This window comes from Ammospiza caudacuta, chromosome 3 (assembly GCF_027887145.1).
Source record: "Ammospiza caudacuta isolate bAmmCau1 chromosome 3, bAmmCau1.pri, whole genome shotgun sequence".
Lineage (NCBI taxonomy): Eukaryota > Metazoa > Chordata > Aves > Passeriformes > Passerellidae > Ammospiza > Ammospiza caudacuta.
In genome coordinates this window covers 83,106,876-83,126,620 of record NC_080595.1, presented here as the reverse complement: position 1 = coordinate 83,126,620, position 19,745 = coordinate 83,106,876, and the positions used below count along the sequence as shown (strand labels likewise).

The 19,745-nt window shown below is 40.5% G+C and overlaps 1 protein-coding gene across 3 annotated transcripts in view; it reads left to right on the top strand.

The window, feature by feature from the left end:
- The first annotated feature begins 783 nt into the window (after positions 1-783).
- ASAP2 (ArfGAP with SH3 domain, ankyrin repeat and PH domain 2) overlaps positions 784-19,745 on the top strand; it is an 84,307-nt gene continuing 65,345 nt past the window's right edge. For all 3 annotated transcript variants that reach the window (XM_058801292.1, XM_058801291.1, XM_058801290.1), the window contains exons 1-2: positions 784-1,073; positions 19,566-19,638. In XM_058801292.1, the coding sequence (XP_058657275.1) occupies positions 948-1,073; positions 19,566-19,638 (199 nt within the window). In that variant the 5' untranslated portion in view covers positions 784-947. The remainder of the gene's footprint in view (positions 1,074-19,565; positions 19,639-19,745) is intronic.

Here is a 19,745-nt window from a genome sequence, read left to right as displayed (position 1 = left end):
TGATCCTTGTGGATTTATACTGAAGAACAAAGCACCTCCTCTGATAGCAACCTTTCCTTGAGTACAGAAAAAGCTTTTTAAGAATTTAGATTGAAACGTTACTTAGCCTAAAATTATTTTTGCACGGACCTCTTGGGAACGACAACATTTCTCTTTAGCTCCCTCTAAACTAGACAACGAATTCGTAAAACAGATTAAACTGTTGAAACACAAATTACGAGCCGTGAGGGAAGAGACTGTCTCTGCACCTGCGAGCAGTCCCGGAGGGGACAGTGCGGAGACCTGTCCTGTGGGCTTCAACCTGTTCCCCCTGCTGCCAGCAGGCACGGCGCCTCACCTTCCCCTGCCCTTGGGTTTTTGTTGTTAAACACTATCCGAACCACACGGCTGGATTCGTCCTGCCTGTCGCTGGGATTACCCAGCCGGCGCCTGCCACCTCCTCTCCCCTCGGGGCTGGGGGAGGACGGACTGAGGGAGGGAAAGAGGGAGGGGGCCGCCATCTTCTCAGGGCGGGCGCCGGTGGCGAGTGCGCGGGGGCAGGTCCGCTCCGAGAGCTGCCGGTCCGCTCCGGGGGCTGCCGGGCGTCCGCGGCCGCGCCCCCACCCCGCGAGCGTGTGAGGGAGCGAGGGAGGAGGAGGAAAGCGAGAGGGAAAAAGCGAACGGGAGGGCGGGGTGTGGAGGCAGCTCCCGCGGCTGGGCGTGTGCCCGGCCTCCGGTGCTGCGTGACCGCGCGGGAGGAGCAGGAGGAGGAGTGTGGGTGCGGGGAATTTCCTTGTGTGGCGGCGGAGGAACAACACCGCTCCAGACAGCGGGGCTGCGAGGAGGGCGCTGCCGCCGCCGCCGGTTGCCGAGCGATGTGAGGGGGAGCCCCCCTCTACGCCCTCCCCTCCCTGCCCCTGGAGCCGCCTGCTTTCCCCCTCCCTCCCCTAGCTCATCCCCGCCCCGCCATGCCGGACCAGATCTCCGTGTCGGAATTCGTGTCCGAGACCAATGAGGATTACAAGTCACCCACCGCCTCCAACTTCACCACCCGGATGGCCCAGTGCAGGAACACGGTGGCGGCCATCGAGGAGGTGAGCCCGGGCGGGGGGCGCGGGGCGCGCAGCCCTCTCTGGCCTGGCTGCAGAGAACAAGGCGCTACCGGCGCTGGCTCCTGCCGCTCCCTCTCCCGCCCGGCCCCGAGCAGCGCCCTCGGCTGCCGCTTCGAGGAAATGGAAACGGGGCTCGCCCGAGTGGAGAGGGGAAAGAAAAGGAGGGGGGAAGGGCCGGGGCGCCGCTCCCCCGGCCCGCGGGGCTCACGCTCCGCCCGCCCCTCAGCGCACGGCGGGGCAGGGTGGTCCGCCGCCCTCAGCTGGGGGAGCCCGAGCCGTCCCTTCTCGCTCCTCCTGACGCTCGAGGAGCCCCGACCTGGGCGGTTCCGGCCGCTTTCCTCGTAAATGGGGGTGGGGGAACTTGAACTCTGCAGTCTCCTCCGTCAGCCCCTTCCTTCACATCGCCACCTGAACCGCCTTGGTCTCTCCAGCTGCCGTGTGGGGTTTCGGCTTTCCCTGTTTGTCCTTTCCCTGAGTGTGTGTCTGCCTGCCTGCCTCCGGGCACAGGTGGGATTTAATCCGCTTTCCGTTTCCCGCACACAGAAATTTAAACGCGCTTCCCCCGGCCATACGGTTTAAGGCAGCTTTCCCTGGGGATCCGCTCCCTCAGGGCCGTGCCCGCTCTTGGGTGTCGGGATCCCGAGCTCCCTCTTCCCTGCCTCCTCCGGGACGGCCGGGCTGCTCGTGCCTGCCGTGAGCCGCTTTTGTCTCGCCCAGAGCCGGGTGTTTTTCTGTCTTTAAAGATACTCGGAACGTGCTGTTGGACCTGATGGTGAGAGCCCACCCTCCCTCCCGCGGGGGATGTCTGCCAGCACTAGGGAAAGGGAGGCTCTTTTCCCTCCTGTTTCAAATCAGAGGGAAATCTGGGACAGGTCTGAACACAGTGAGAGCACATTCCACATCCCAGTCATACACGCACAATGAAATGAGAAGCGTCTGGGTATCTTGACTCCTTTAGCAGCTTTTCTGAAGTAACTTGTAGGAAGGAGGAATTACTTGTGCTGCAGATTAATTTGCTCCATCTACCTGTTACATCAGTTCTTACAGTGTGTGTTTAGTTGATTTGTTTTGCAGTAAGCATGTATTTTAAAAAGAGCCTCTTCAGCAAAAAGAATCTTGTCAGTTGTTGATGTCCCTTCTTTCAAGAGAACTGCCACTAGCAATGGATTATTAACTTGTCTTAAGTGAACAAAACCCAGGTTAGGTGTTTAAACACCCTTTTCAGGATTTTCCTGTTTTGCCAGTTCCCAAAACCACTAAAGCAAGGAGCTGAATTCAAAATAATCTTGCTCCTGAGGTAATTTTCTGCCCTGCAAGCTTGCACTTAAATGCCTGTATTTAATTATGCTTTACTAACCCAATAGTCTTAAGATCAACAATTCTGTAACAAAGACAACCTCTTTCTGAATATTTATAGTAATGAATAATTTTAATTGCAATAATAATTGACTAATACAGGATCAAAGTTGGTATAAGAATTTGTGTCAAAAGCAGTTTTGTGAGATTTAGAGATTTTTATTGCAGTTCTGAAAAAAAATAGTTTTTTTCTCTAAGTCGAATTTAGTGGATTGGTGTTTGATTTTTAATGGAATTCAATCAGAACATTCAATCTTTCTTTGTATCTGCATATTTCTAGTATTTGATGCTGTCTGCTAGGTTAATGCAAAATTATCTTTTGGAATAATGATGGTAAACACTGAGCCTAGTAAAGTTTGCAAGGCAGGAGGTGAGAGATTGCAGAGACTGGCAGCAGTTGTTAATAGTATTGATCTATCTAACACTTCTGGCAAAATATCAGCAGTTCCTGCCTGTTTGTGCTGCTGTCTGAAAGCATATGTGGAAACAACTACTGACTCTTTCTCTGTGATTTGTCAAGAACAGCAAATATATTTTCATAGTTTCAAAATGAGGAAATATTTTTTCAGGCTTAGACTTTGGTTTGGAAATCCTCAGGTCCTTTACCATGCCATGCCTGGTTTTTCAGGTTAAATGTGATTCTTGGATAAAAAGCTGTCTGTAAGTTGTGTAATAGAGAAGTCAGGCTCAGCACCTTTTCCCTGGGAGGCTGGGCAAGAAGTAGTTCATCAGCTTGTTATGAACTAAAGCTTATTAAAGAATGCAGCTAAAAACGTTCAGGGAATACAAAGAACCTGGCATTTCCAGTGGCACTGGTGGTGTGAAGCATTGATTTGCAGAGCACACTGCTCTCTTGCAGCAGGCAGGGCAGTTCTGGGACTAGGAAGTCTGGCTGTGCATGATTGAGGGAATGTGGTACTTTAAAGCAGTTAATAGGTAAGGTGAAACTGGCTGACTGCTGACTTTGTGTATGCCCTGCTTTGAACAAGAGACTGTAAGAGCTAGTTTATTAACTGAAGACACGTTTTTTGCTTCCTAGGATATTGTATACACTTATTAAATTAACAAATTAAGTGGTTAATACTGATACTTAGAGGATGTCTCTTTACTGCTGCTCCCAGAAAATATGGTTCTGGAATGGAGTATTTCACCTGCCTGCATGGAGCCAGCTCTGGGCTCCCAGGTCTGGTGCTCCCTTGGGAGCAGGGGAGGCAGGGCAGAAGTACAGGAGGGGAGGCTGCTGTGACTTGTTAGCCTGAGCTCAGCTGCCCACAAACACAGATGTGTTTTCACATCCCATTAGGGTGTCTTTTGTACATTGCTGGCCACTAGTTTTGTCATTCTGTCTTTGTTAATTAGTAGGTATCTAATAGTGTCTTAAGAGTTTAGTTAATGAAGTTTTCCATGGTGGTGTGGAAGAGCCTTGTTAAGTGAGGAATTCAATAAGATGTTGGGCAATTAAGAGTGTATAATTTATCTGTGTATCTTTGTGGGCAGCGGTATTGCCTTAAATCTGAACTTGGATTAAGTGACCTCTGTCAGTTTCACAATATGGTTGATTCTTAGTTGAAAATACTTTCAGTTTTACTGTTTTCTATGATTACATACCCTGATTACAGACCGTGGATCGTAGCTTTTGAGATCACCAGAAACACCTGCATTGCAGTTTGGGAGCTGGTGCCTCTTCAAACACTTGCAGAAAGAGCATCTGATTTGTGCTGAATCTGTTTATTTGCTCTCAGTAGTGGAAAAGGGATTAGGGAAGGCGTGCTTGTGGAGCACAAAGTGATTTCAAAGGAAAAGGAATCATATAATTTTTTCATTGTTCTCAGATTAGGATGTTGCTTAGCAAAACGTTGAGAATATTTAGCGTCTTCTGAAACAAAATTATTAGTGAGCAGTATGTTACAGGCCCTTACAGGTTAGTGTTTAATCTTTACCAGTGTGATAGTGACTAAGATTAAATAAGTTTTAATTGATAGAGTGCAGGACATGGTCACATGACAGGGGGAGGGGTTGCTTGAAATCAGTAAACTGGTCTGAGGACTGCAGTCTTTTTAATTGTCTGTTTCTACTAAAGGTCACAGGATCTAAAAATTTATGCTGACTATTCTTAAACTAAATTGTAATGAAGCCTGCAAAGTGGTTCTAGTAACTGTGATCATTTTAAAGATTTTTAGACATTAGTTTAAAGAGTAATTGAATGACTAGTATCTAATTGTGCCTTTTTTTTTTTTGAAGCATGAGTTAAGTTTTACAGTAAAGAGTGGAAGTGAAGCCCATATTTCTGTTCTGACTGTTAATTGGGATCCAGTGCTGGACCAAGTAATTAGGGTAGGGAGCAGTTTTGCAGATTAATATGTAAACAGAGAGAGCAGACAGTCCCTGTGCTGAGGACATTTCCATCTACGTCAGGATTGAGGTATTTAACACAAATTAGTACAAAATTTACTCACCTACTGTAACTTCACTGCATGCACAGATTTCCCTATGAAGGGAGGAGAATGAAAATGCTGAGAGGAGTTTAATAGGTTACTGGAACAATCCACATCACAGTGGCACTTGTCCCTGGAGTAAATGTGTCCTAAAATGTAGGGAGGACAAACGTGGGGGCAATATGAAAAGTGTACAACCAAAAGAAACAGTATAGTGGTACCAAAGGTGGTTTTAGTTCTCTGGATAGAAATAGATTTTAATTGTTTGCAGTCTATTTAAAAACCACTCTCAAGGAATTTTTGTAAAAGCTGAGGAATTAATGTTAAAGGCATAACTTGTAATTTCAGGTCTCTACTTGCCTTTGTTTTGTAGGTCCCATTCCATGATGATTATACCTCAATAATTCTGTTATTTTACAGTTCCAAAATTTTTTTTTCAATTAGCACTCCCACAAATGTGGCATGTCATTTCTGTATCAAAAGCTTTTTTTCCTCACTGTCATTTATAATGCAAATTTCTATCAGAAATGGCAACATCTTGTTGCCACCTAAGGCAATCCACAGTTTTCAGCTGGCTTGGAGTGGTGTAAGGGATCAATGTTTATTGAATTTGATTCCCTCTTGTATGGTACAGTTCTGTAGCATGCTCTTCTGCATTTTGGTTCTGCAAAGCTAACAAGGGGGAGATGTAATAAAGCTTGGTAGGGTGGGAGAGTGTGAGTCTGGATAGATGGATGCATCTGTATACTTGCTTTTTGCTTGCTACATTTATAGGCCTGGATTCTGTTTTCCTGTAGTTGATGATTGTGCCTTGCATTTCAAAGTTACATGAAGAGAGTGATTCTGTGTAGTTTGAAAAGCAGTAGGAAGTGTCATATACTGTAGTTCATTTTGAGAAATTTGCTATGGTTTCTTGTATATTTCTTTTTAATAAAATATATCTTTATGCCCTTTAGTAGAACATATTTGCTTTTTAGTAGAACAGCATGCTCTTTAGTAGAACACATTTACACGCTTTTCTTACATCATTACTAAATACATTTCCACAAATACATGTTGTTTTAAATGTTTTTTGTGTTCCTTTCTGGAATCATGATTCTCTGTCATCAGCATCCAGAGGTTTCTGGAAAAGTCATTATAACACAAAAGGCATGATGATTTCAAAAGGAATGTGGGAATTGTTTTCTTTTTGAGAGGAATATAGAGAACAAAAATGGCAGAAATACAGGAGCTAAACTATACAGCTTGAGCTGGAGCTTTGTGCATATTTTCAGGTAGTCAGTTTCAACTTTAAACTTTTAACATCAACATGCAGTCAATTAAAACAACATCAAACCACAAAAAAGATTTTTGTGCGCCTTACCTTAGTGCATTTGGTGATGAATCTGCTTCACATTACCAAATGCTCCCATTCCTCCTATGAACGTGAATGAAAAAATATAGATTTATAAAGAAAGATATGTATCTTTCTGAAGTATTTTACTAATTGGGGGGTTTGTGTTTTGAGTTTTCCATAATGTTGGTGTATTTTTTCAGAGCCGTCTCATTTGAATCTAGTGTACTTAATGCTGATGCTAGAAGATGGTAATGTAGAAAGTGGCTACTTCTGCTTAGGTTTAAGCCACCTTCACTTCCTCTTTATGTTGTTCTCTGTTTACCATAATATGCAGCAGTTTTAGGTAAAGGTGAATAATGGTGAAGCCTTTATTTTGAAAGGCATTGGAAGGTCACAGGACAAAAGCCTAATCCCTGCTCCAGAGTTCTTACAGTCCACAGGTCAAGTGGATCTGGCTGATGAATACAGATGGAGAAATGCAAGAAAACTGGGTGTACCTGACTAGTGTAGCGTGTTAGTAGCTGAACCACTGTGAAGTGCTTTCTTTTTATTCCTATGTGTTGGAATAGTGGTTATTAAACACTTAGTTCAGCTCTTAAATCTGTGATTGTTTTATAATTTTCACTTTCCATGTGTGTGAGTACGTGCATGCATTACATACAGCCATTCTCTGTGTAAGCTCCAGCACTGCCCCTTCTGAGCCTCACTCTAGACTGCCCAGATGATCTGTTTGCTCCAGTTTCCAGAAACAACCTTTCCACTTAAAGCTCCATGAAAGTTGGGTCTGTCCTTGTTTAGGCTGGCTCTTCCTCTCTTGTCTTGGGTATCAAGCTTCCCTATGCTTTCAAAGTGTTTACAGTCTCCTTATCTTACTTAATGTCTTGAACCTCCTTTGCTACAGCAGTTATTGGTGCTTTGTCCCATCTCTGTGGAGGTCCCTGCCTTGGCCCAGCCCTGTCCAAGGTACTGGTGCAATGGCTGCACCTCAGGTGGGCTTCATGCTAAGGTGAAATGACTCTCATGGGTGGGCTGGTGGCAAGAGCCTTCACTTGTTCTCAGCCCTTGCTGTCTCCAAATAAATCTTATTTTCTTTGTGAAGTTGCTAGAGAGGGAAGAAGTCATCTTATAGTCAGGCACCTGTCATGGCAAGCCAAGATGTTGACTTTTATGTAAGGAAACAGATGCTGGATGGGCTAATGTGAGAGTTGCTGGTTTAAAGGAAGGAATCAAGTTGTGGAAACAAGTGAAGTGTTTATTGAATAGTAGGGGCTGAATTCATTATGTACTAAAAGCAAAACAAAGAAATTGAAAGCAAAGCACACACACACACACACACACACACATATATATATAGGGAAAAAATCATTCAACTGAGAGCTGGTGAGGTTGATAGAACTGAAGAGCGCATGTACTAAAGCCTGAAAAATGTTCATTAAATATTCCTGGAAAGGAGAAAATTTTGGGAAAATCTACAGACTTAGAACACCCCAGGAAGAATGTCACAAATTATCTGAGCCTGTCAGACATGTGAAGAAAAAGCCAGACATTCAGAGGAAGGTTTTGTTTTAAAGAATATGTGTAAAGATAAAAGACAAATTTGCAAAAGTCAAGTTTCTTTAGGAGTGACAGGAGGCAGTAAAGAAAACAAAAATAGTTTTAAGCACATAGAATTGCAAGGAGAAAAAGAAGACATAATATGCAGTTAGAATGTAGTAGTATTAAAGATAATGTAGGTATTGCCAAATCTAAACAAGTGCTGTGCTGCAATTTTTGAGCTCAAAGTCTGGGAGAAGGTGGAATGGATGGCAGGAATGGAGGTGCAAGTAAGCAAGGCAATAAACAAAATTGTGAGCTTAATGCACTCAGTTTGTTGGAGCTGGTTGACTTATTTCCCAGGATCCTGAAAGAACTAAGATGGTAACTAGCAAATATTTCTGACAAATCCTCTGAAGACTAGCTTGATATCTGAGGTAGCACAGAGGGTTAAAAAGGCAGGGATGGAAAGAAGAGGAGAAATATTTACAATTAAAAAAAAATCGCAAGGAATGCAGAAATGCAGACCATGACTGTTAAATTGAGGAGAGGTGTTCTTACTCAAAGATTGTAAGTGTTCCTGGACAAGTGGCACACAAGTACTGGTTCCCCTCCTGCTTCCAGAAATGCTTGAAAAACATTCTAAACATGCATTTACAGCAATTACCACTGCTATTCAATAGGACTGTGCTTTCACATTTGTATCATAGTCAAATGTGCACGAGAAATTGTGTCTCCTTATTTACTCTTTCAGCAGTGCTGGGAGCTGCTAATGGGAAATCAGAATTACTGAGGATCTTACTTGTAAAGCTGTACAAAGTGGTTATACCCAGGTTTCATATAACATTAAAATCTCTCCTTTGGTCCATTTTAACTGAGACAATTTTTTTTTTCTTTAACCCAGCTGGAAAATGTAGTTCTAGTTATGGGACAAGCAGAAGTTTGAAGTTTGTGCTATTAACTTTATTGCAAATTAAGGGCAGGACTTCTCTTTTTGTGGTAGCCTTTTCCCCACAGTCTCACGCTTGTTAGCACGAAACTTAAACTGTTCTGCATGCAAAATGCTTACTGTTTGTGTGGCTGCTCCTAATGGGGACAGAGACATCAGCTCAAAGAGTTTTCGTATTAGAGATAAGATTTTGTGTGATTAAGGTGACCACAAGTTTCTTTTGTTTTGACTAAATCTAGATTTCTTTTCTGAATTTTATATCAATCTGGGGATTAAGTGGTCAAGGAAATTTGGCTGGGAAGCAACAAGAAATGGTAACGCAAGAAAGGGAAGACTCACAAAGTAATGGGCACCTGAAATATTTGAGAGGTAAAATGGACATCAGTCAAATATGAAGAAAAAGAAAAGGAAATTTGAATTAAAAACTAATTGAGAGATTGAGAGAGTTATTCAGAAGCAGAAGTACTGCCATGGCATATGAGGAATTAAAGGGTCAGGAATTGCCACTTGGGGAGAAACGTTAAGGAGGGGATAAGGAAGTGCATAAGAAGTCTGAGGAAATTCAGAGAAATTGGAATTGACGGGAACTGCAGAGGAAGAGGGAGTGTGGCAGTGTTCACACAGGAAGTAGGATGAAAACACAGGCCCTAGGAGGTGGGGGCAGGGCTAGTGTGAAAAGGGTCAGTGTAGCAAGGAAGCAGGCAGGAATATAGGGAAGGGGTAGTGGTGGAGGACAGGGAATAATGGTGATCTCTTAAGTATATCCTGCTGTGTAGTTTAGGAATGGAAGAAGAGTTCTGTAAGTTCCTGAGATAATGGGATGTAATGAAGAATTATACAGACTTTCTGAGATATTATACATATCTCAATTTATTTGGAAAGAGAAAATAATTTACCTTACAGGGGAGGATTTATTGATGGAGGAACTGAGATACAGCATTGTAACTGAATAGGCTTTTTCTTATGAGCAATGAGGCTTTGCAGGAAATTAGCTTGGGCGGTGTGATTCAGTACTTTTCATCTCAAGTAGTAGGCTTTGTTTTCAACTGAGTAGGTGTTGGACAGAATTTGAAAAATGTGCTTCTTTTTGTATGTGAACTCTGCTTCACAAAAATATTTACTATGTAAGTGACATACTGTGCAGTGAAGTGTATTTCTTTGGAGTATATTCTTTAAGAGGTGGCTGTAAAAGTTAACATGAAAGAAGCAATAGTATAAATTCTAGCATCTGACTTGCTAAACCAAGAAGAAATAGAGAACTGAGAGAGAAGGCTGAAACTCTGCTCTTTGTTGTCTTGGAGCAGTGTGGTGTTCAGAACCATCTGCTGTTTGTGGACCCCTCAGCTAGCCCTGATTAAAGATCAGATTATCAATGTAGTTCTAGCCTGAAATCTATAATTCTGTCTAGGCATTATGCTAAGTATGTGTGTAGATACATCGAAACAGCTGAAGTGATTAGAGCTGAACAAACTACTTCCACAGTCCTGAAAGCTTTGTACTACATTTAAAAAGCACATAGGAAGGGGAAAATGGTAGTGAAGGGATGTGGATGTTCTTACAGATTATTTTCTCATGTTTTATGATTTCTCTTCATTGTTAATGAAAGATTTCTTTCCTAGAATATGCAATTTCAAGGAATTTTAGGCTGTATTCTAGGGAAGTCAGCTCAGAAACAAATGCATGAAGTAATCATTTTAAGCCCCTTCAATCAACCAGGATTACTGTTTGGCTATTGCAATAGGAGTAGAAATTTCCCTTGCATTTGCAAACACAAAGCCCCTGCTCTGTAGTCACATGCAAAACATGCAGTATGGAGTTTTGCAAAGCACATGTTTTTAATTATTTGTTTATTTTCCAGCATTGTAGGTGTATGTTACACAACAATAGAAAAAATGCCAGCAGAGTCCTCCCACACTCTGAGCTCCATGTAGACTAGATGCTGATTGTGCTGATGAGAATAGCATTGAAGAAGTAACAAAGTAGTAAATCTTTCCTAAGCTGCTTTTTGTTTGGTTTCATTCATTCTTCTGCTTAGTTCACTCTCTTCTGTTGCTTAAATGGTCTGGCTATAGATGATAAGCTTTTCATATTAGTATTTCCAGCCCAGTCTGTTTTAGGGATGGAGTCATGGGGCACTGCCTTCCCTGTGCCCCAGGCCATATGGATGTGGCACTGGTGCAAGGACACACCGTGCTTGGTAACATATAGATTCAGGCATTTGTCTCTTTTGCTTCTATCAGTTGATTCAGTAGCTCTTTTCTATTTCATTTCAGAACAACAGAGGTTCTGATAGGCCTGGACATGCTTCTCTGATCTAAATTGCTTCAAATTGAAATGCAGAAATTCTTTGTCTTAGGTAGTGTTTTGTCTTAGGTAACAGTTGTGTATGAGTTTACCTTCCTAATCTAAATTGATGATACAGGGAAGCACCGTCTGTTCCATTCTAGAGATACCTTCCATGACATGAACTCTCTCATTATTTTGGCAAAGTCCACTCTAGGGATAAAGCTTTTATTTTTGCATCAATGTTATGTAAATGAGTATTGTATCTCTACTGTTTGGTGCACTAATAATTGCATCACTTAAGATTCACTTATACTTTGAGGCAGCTGTCTCTAGTGACATGAATGTCTGAACTGTTAATTTTAGTTATACTTAAAGCTGCTGAAGTTCCAGTAGAATTTAAGATCATTGCTTTCAGGATTGTAATAGTGTCCTGTGATCTCTGTGTTGAGCGTCTGAAATGAATGGCAGTTCAGATGCATTCTTTCATTTAAGTGTATTGATACTGAGACAATGCAGAGATTTTCAAAGGTATAGTGAATTACACAGAAGTTGGAAATTGATTTCAGCAAATCACAGGCTGAAGTCTGAAAGCCACTATAGAACAGAAATAATTTTATAATGTTTCAAGAGAAAATAAATTATATCATTTGACACTGGGTTTTATGTATAATGAAAATATAGCATTAGTATTATAGGTAGATGCTGTTAATAAATTTCTACCCTGATAATAGACAGATGATGTCCAATGTGCTGGCTTACCTCTGATGAACCTTATTTTGACAGCTGTTTCTGTATGTCCCTAGGAATAGTTAGTTCATTTGAGGTGATTTTTCTTACTCTCCTGAAGTCCCCTCTAGATACCTCTGCCATTCTTTGCTGTGGGAATATGGCAGCCTCAGAGTTCCAGGTGTATCATAAGCTAGATAGAGTTTGTGTGCCTTCTATTCCCTTTCAGAGTGGACACCTTGTATGTGTCTGCCAGAGATGTTTGTGACATCAATTTATTATTTATGTCTGTTAAGAAGCTCTCAGGGGCCTGGTAAGACTGAAGTTCAATTTTGCTGTGTTGCTGTAGACTCTTTTCTAGGCTAGTTGCTTGTCCCTAGAATTATTGGACACCTGAAGAAGAAAAAGTCAAAAGAGTGTTGGATGTGGAAGAATAGATCAGTTTATGGCATCCAGCTGATCTGTGTACACATTGCAAAGGTTCTCATTTTTAGATAAAGTACATCATACGGAGGGGGAAATGTAACTGTTTCCTCTTTCATTGTTTTATGGGGATTGTAACAGCAGTGTCTGCCTGGTTCAAGTAGAGGTTTGGAAGAGTACAAATACCAAATTAGACCACTAATATGGGAACTTTTGAGTATCTGGAAAGTGTTTTGATTTGTTAATTGCTTCCATAAACAACTAAAAATTCTCTTTTCAGAAAGCTTATCACATGCAGAATAAAATGGCATTACGTTCTGCAAAGATTAATTCTTGTTGCCTCTGATGATGTCTAAAAAGATTTAATACCAGGGAAAAGAGTTCCTGAATTAAAAGATCGGCAAAAGGGAAATCCCATCAGCCAGCTCATCATGATGCTGTTGAATGATACAGTGTGAGGATCAGCCTCTTCCAACAGCTGGACTCCAACCATGAACTGCTGACAGCAGACAGAAATGCAAAAATATGAAGCTAGAAAAAAGAATCTTGCAGGGTGAGGACCAGAGAATTTTGGCATGGGTAAAGGGTTGGTAAGTCTTAGTGGTCCATTTAAGACGATCATCATTGGAACTTTAATCCTGTTGCTTAAGTTACTTTATTTTACATGGTGATATATCTTAGGATGTTGAAGCATGTAATATTAAATAAATGGAGATGGATATCAAGAATTGGCTACTGCAACTGAAAAAATAAACAACAATTAAATATTAAATAAGGGAGTTTATTTTACATCCCCTCTGTTTATAAATGAGCAACTGTAAAGATTAAGTGCATCATCTATTACATTGCTTAGGAGATCTGTATTTAAAGTCCAGTCATCTTGTCTTTGAAAGCAGATAGCTGCAGTGTTGGAGAAGGAAAGTATATTTCTCAGTGTAAAAATTGGTTAATGCAGGAGGTGGATGTGTTCTGGAGAAATAGTTGGCATAAGCAGCTGCCATTCTTTCTCTAAGCATGAGATTTTATTTCACAAAAATACTTGATGTCTGTTTCCTAGTTGAGTATCTGTTGCATTTCTAACTTTTTGTAGTGAGAGAAGCCTGTGGAAATCAATACACAGATACAACACCTGTTAGTGTGAAACAATCTCATTTAGTGACTTGTGTTATTGATGTAACATTTTGTATCTCTGAACTTCTGATTTAGGATTTCTCTTCTGGCAGAAGTAGTCTGTTAGAGAATTCTGGTTTTTAGGCATCCCTTCTTTGTATTAATAAATGCATTGTACAAAGTCATCATGTTCGGGTCTGGTTTTATACACAACATAGAGCAGTGCCAAATTCTCTCATTGTTTACCTTTGCAGCAGAATTACCTTGCACTTTCACGTATTCATTTCCCAAAGCACATTAGTGTTACTTTTTTCCACCGTGCATATCCTTAGCTCAAGAGTTTACTACATTCTTCTGCCAAATACACCAGTGCTTGTTTAAACAGATTGCCTTGGCATTGGGCCCTCAAGAACCATGAACCCAGATGCTGGAGAAATAATGCTTTTGTGGAAAGGGGCCTTTCAGAGATTATTCTGCCATAAACTCTGTCCTTTTTTTTGCAGGTTTGTCTCTGAACCTTCAGTCTCTTTAGCTGACAGGTCTCACAGCAAAGAGCTCATTTATACAAATTAACTGTCATAGCTGCTGCAGTTTTTCACATAGCTACTGCTCCAAGTAAAGTAATTGCCCCAAATTCAAGTGTTTTTAAATTACTATTGTTCTAGGATCCATTCAGAAGCTACAATGCCTTGCCCCAGATTATGCCTGTGCGGGTTTTTTTCCACCCTTTGTATCAGTCCCTCTGTGAATGTGCAAGGTGATCAGTGGAAGGAAACTGGAGAGGGTTTAGAAAAGAAACTAATACATTGAAGGAGGAAAGACATAAGAGTAGGAGAATGGAAAGAGGCTTCTGGAGAGGGATAACATGATTTAGGAAGTTTTTTACCACCCTCTGTAACAGAGAAGTGGATTGAAGCCGGTGGTGTTGACAGTTAATTTCTAGTAGAAAAAACAACAAGCTGAGACAGAATGTCTGTGGATATCTCTGATCTTTTGAGTCAGCAAGGATTAATTACAGCGAATATCAGATTGCCTGTAAAGATACAGGAGAAAAGCCAAACTATTGTGGTTCCTGGATACAAGTATAAAAAATTTGCTGTTGTTAATTCTTAAACAAGAGCAGTCCGGTGAGGCACAAGAACCCTGTCTTGTTCTGCTGTCTCTACAATAACTACCTGATTGCCTCTCTTTTCCTCAGCTAACCAAGTTTCTTCCTGTGCCCTTTTGTTTTTGGGAAGGATGTTGCTATATGTGTTCAGCCTCTGCAGCAGCCTCTGGCATTATTACTTATTCTGAAATACTGGAATGGATGAAGTGCAGGATTTATGACTGTTGAGTAGACTAATGTTTTAAAGTAAATTGCTAAAATTAAAAGTGAGATCTGATTTTGTTTGAAAGAACTAGTGTTAAGATAACTCTATAATAAATCAAAAATCAGTGTGTTGATATTTTTTTGTGTACTGAGTTAGATGCTCAGTATAGAGAACATGTAGATTCCTGACTCTAGGATAATTTTTCTAATGACACAAGATTTATTTCCCAAAATTTTGTTTCTGCTTTAGCATTTGTTGTTCCAAGCATTTGTTGTTGTTGTTCCAATGGACTCTTTATTTTATGAAATGGTAATCCAGCTCTATGAATACTTTCAGCAAAACCCCATCCAAATAGCTGAAAATGTGAAATAGTTACTTTTACACTTTCCAAAAGGAAACTGCTGTGGGTAAGTAGGAAGGAATGTGTTAGAGATTTTGAACTGTTTTAAATGCAAAATAAAGTAAAGGTGATGGCTGACTCCTCCTTCTTCCTCCGTCCCTATTTCCCATGGTTTAGTTTTTTCCTTTCCCTTGCCTGGAATGAGAAAATTTGGCTTCTCGTTTCTCTTGAGGATAGCCTGTTGGGCTATGTAGGGTTTATGGCTGAGAGTATATCAGTCTTTTGTTTTTAAACTCATGACTGGAAACTGGGAGATTATCCTGGGGAAGGATGTGTACGTGCTTTTCCTTGCTTGCTGCCCCGAACATCTGCTGTTGGCTTCTCCTGCTAGAGGATATCAGGTTAAATGCAGTGCTGATCTGATCCAGTATGGCTGTTTTTCTATTCCTTCACAAATAATTAATTATTTTCTGGGTCACAAAGAAAAAGACACTGGTGTGAGGACACTTGCATAAGATAAAGACCCAGACTTCTGCTGTAAGTTTGGCACAAAAGATGTTTAATGAACCACTAGAGCGTGGGGACTCTCCACTTATGCTGCTCCTGCCCTGGTTTTCCCCGTACCCTTTGGCTCTGTAAAAGGTGCCAAAATCATCTCTGGGATGTTCAGTTTCTGAGTTTCTGTCTTCCTGCTTTTTTTCTTCCCTCAGTTAAATATGCTAATAATAGAACAGTTGTTTCTCCTCTCTCCACTGAAAAGGCAAATAAAACACTCATCTTTTATGCAAGCCATCTATATTGCACAGATCTATTTAGACAATATAGATTTGGGGATTGATACCAATCTTTTTATTTTCTAAGGGTTTTTGGGGGGCAAGCAGCACAATTAAATGTTTGAAAATTGCAAATTCTGGTGGGCTTAAATCTTTCTAGGCAATGTGAAACAGACTTAAGCAGAACTACTACTACTGTTATTATTAATTAGAATGAAGCATACAGAGTAGGATGTAGAATAACATTTCAGGATGTTGCAGTAATCTCAGACTGATTTCTTCATGGTAAGATGGAGTTGGTTCTAATTAGTTGACACATTTTACAGTTCAAAGTAAAAACTTTTGAAGCAGTGAAAATGGAAACTGGCCTTTGGCAAGTGAAACTGGACCTTGTTCCTACATGTGGAAAAAAGTTTTGCCACTTATCACTGGCAGCTTGAGTCCTCTGTGCTGTGTTCCTTTGAAAATCTACATTTGATTGTGATATGCTTGCTCCTCTCCCTAGTATACTTCTGACTGAAAAGTAATTTATCTTAAAAATTGTTTCATCAGATTGCCATCAGAAATCACGTGAAACTAAACGAACAAAAGACATAAACACTGTATTTGGAAAAAAGATTGCACAGACAAGGACACACAAGAAGGTCACTTCGAGTTTCTGTTTTAGTTCACGTGCATAGCACCGCTTCCACAATAGTGTGACTCCTTCTCTTATGTACTGTAGAGAATTTCCACCCCCCCTTAAGTTAAAGCTATATTTACTGTTTTTAACAATAGAGCAGTCTGAGTGCTCATCAGTAGAAGCTGAGCAGGACTATGAAAACTATTTATAGGGTTCATAGTCTCAGTTGTACTGAAACAAATGCTAAAATAAGCAGTCTTACCAGTCTTACAAAAGAGGTTTTTGAGGCAAAACTAGAAGCATTGCCTGAGAGGACAAACTGATCTCACCATGTGAAATACATGGTCACTTTTCTTCTTGTTCAGGAGTTTACTGGGCATTTTTAAGTGAATAAAAAGAAATGCTAGTATATGCAACATCCAAAGCCATTTTAAAATGTCCTGCTCATGAAACTACTGGGACTGCACCAGGAAGTTGAATTAGGGTGCATTTTGGTGCATGTGTGTGCATTGGTATAGTATGTGTATATTTATGAAACAAGCAGAAGTTTAGAAATGTGAACTGTAGTGAAGCTACTGAACTGATTTCTCAGTGCTAAGATGTGGACAAAGAAAAGAACAAGGAAATATGAAGAACAACACTAAAGACAAGGAGCTGACATTTTCCAGTTTTATCCTGAAATTACTGCTTTGAAACACTAGATGTGAATAAACACCAATGCTGTTCAATTAAACAAAGGCAAAGTCTTCCTGTCTATTTTTTGGTCTGTAAGCAAGAGTGAAATACAGTATTAAAGATGCAAAGCTTTTCAGTATTTTGTCCATTCGTTGTAGGCACACATAGGTGCTCTTAAATGTCACACACTCTGAGAAGATTGCAGCAAGAAAAGGAGCAACAAGTTTAGTTATATTGCTACAGTTGGAAACATAGTAATTGTATTTCATAAATGTATCCAGGTCCCTCTTCAAAAGGCTAGATATTTGTTTTCCTTTGTTTCCTGTTTGGAAAGCTTTTCAGACTGATTTTCTGCCCCCCAATTTCTACTAGTGGTTTGTTAAAGTTCAGGTACAGCTTTGCACTGACACAGCTGAAAAGGCAGGCAGGGGATGAAGAGAGGACCCAAGAAAGCTTGACCAGTACAGTTTCAACACATTAAGGTTTTGGGTTTTGCTTGTTGTCCTTGGTACTGTGAGTGGGGTATTTTCCCCCTTATCCTTTGTTTTTAATTTTTATGTGGACCAGCTGTCTGAAGTGGGTTGATGCTTGAGTTGTCACTGGTGTATTAGGGGCATTAGCTGCCATTTCTGTTGGACTCTGTCCATGCTGTGCCTTGTGGATTTGTTCCTCTGCTGCCTGATCGTGGTGAAAGTGGAAGTTGGTTGAGAGATGTTTCAAACTAAAATGATGACTTTAGTTAAGGAAACGGATTTGAGGGTTTTTTCCTTGCTGGGAGTTTTTGCTTTCTCACTGAGGCAGTCTTGGGCCAGAGGATTGTATGAATCCATAGATCTGTCTGGATCCCTGACCATGGTAATACAGTTAATCCCATGCATGTATCCTTCTGACATTTCTCTTCCTTAAGAATTATCTCCCCCCAGCTAAGGTGCAGAGATTTAAATTTTCTCAGATTTTACACACAAATCTAAGACTTGGCTGAAAATTGAATATGTAAGTTTTAAGTCCCTGGCTGTCAGCCTTCTCTTTATACTGTTGCTCATGTTGCTTTAAGTTGGAGACATTCCTTTCACTTGTACTCCAAGAGGGTGACTGCTCTTTGATGCAGTCATCAGTGCAATAATTTCTCTGTATTCAGCTGATTGGAGCGTGCTTTTCTGAGGTTATTTTTAGAAATCACCAAATATACAATGAGGGAATTCACTTCATGTACTCCCATCCAAACAGATGACTAATCTAACCTTGGAGATCACACTAGATACAGACTTGTTGTACTAGATGGAATTCAAATTGCTGAAGAGGAATTCAAATTGCTGAACAGATCTGGCATGGCTTTAATGGGCTTGCTTAAATTATTTTATTTTTCCCTTCCTCTGTACTTCAGAATTCCAGGTGAAAAGGCCTGTGCACTTCTCCTGCTGACATGTTTCAGATGTGAACTGTAAAGATGCTGGAGGTAAAGCCTCCAATGGATATAGCAGTACCATGATGCTGATGATGCTGTGAACATTAATGTTAAGGCGTGGTTGGAATTGCTTGTTTTCCATGGAATGCTGTGAAGATTTCGTTCATCTATTTGTGGTCTAAATAGATTCAGTTTAAGAATACTCCCAGAATCAGGGGGCTTAATATTTCTTTGTGCATTCACTGTGTTAAAACAATTGGAACAACTCCTAGGGGCTGACTTTTCTGCATAAAACAATGGTAGGTCAGATGTGCAGCTGCTGCAATTCATTGAAATGTTTTGAATGAAAACTGGGATTAATTTGGTGGGTTTTCTTTGCTCTATCATGTATCATGCCAAACAGCTCTTGGAATAATACAATTTTTAGTGTTCAGTATTGTTTTTCAGTGGGGTCTAGAGATACCCCATCTCTGGAACATACATTTTCTTCAAGTTTCACAACTTTTTAAAAAAATTAATTTGTGTAACCATAGTTCTGCTTCTCCCTTCTGGAACAATTCTACATTTTTGAGTCTGCTCATATTTCACTTCAGTAAGCAAAATGATTACCTGCTTTTACTTCTTTCTTTGAAACAAATTGATTATAAGTGTTTGAGCATTCTGGGCAAGATTTAAACTTGAATTTTATATAGTGTTGGAGAAAGCTTAGCCTAGTGTTAAACTGTGTGAAAGATATTTGAGAGATATGCAATTTATTTTGCTCAGCATAGCAGTTAGAAAGTTCATATAGTTGAGAAAGCAATTAACTGAATTATCCAGGAAAACTGAAATTAAATTCCGTTTTCAATATTCTGCCTAAGGAAGTGATACAGCTCATTTCTTCAGCAACATCAGAATATACAATGGGTGAAAACTGATTTAAGCTTCTTTAATAATTTAGCATGGAAAGATGATACTGTTTAAATTTTTCCTGCAGAGTTTAGATGATGCTGGTCCCCAGCCAAAGATGGAGGAGGTGTTTTTTCAGGCAAGGGGACAGAATAGGTTGTATGGATGGGTGTGGAAGCAAATAGCAAGTAATTTATTAATTATGGAAATGAAGGTAACTATGCAATAGTTGTAAGTACAGCAGGTTTCCAGGGCAGGAATTTGCCAAAGGACAATCCACCCTTACGTTTCTCTCTTGTTTTAGGCTCTGGATGTTGACCGAACTGTTCTCTATAAAATGAAGAAATCTGTCAAAGCCATAAACTTATCTGGTCTGGGTAAGTACATAATTCTAATTAGTTTATATTGGTGAAATTTGAAGATTTAAACAGTCAGATACCGTACTGAATCAGAAAGAGTTGTATGGGTAACTCTGGGAAGAGAA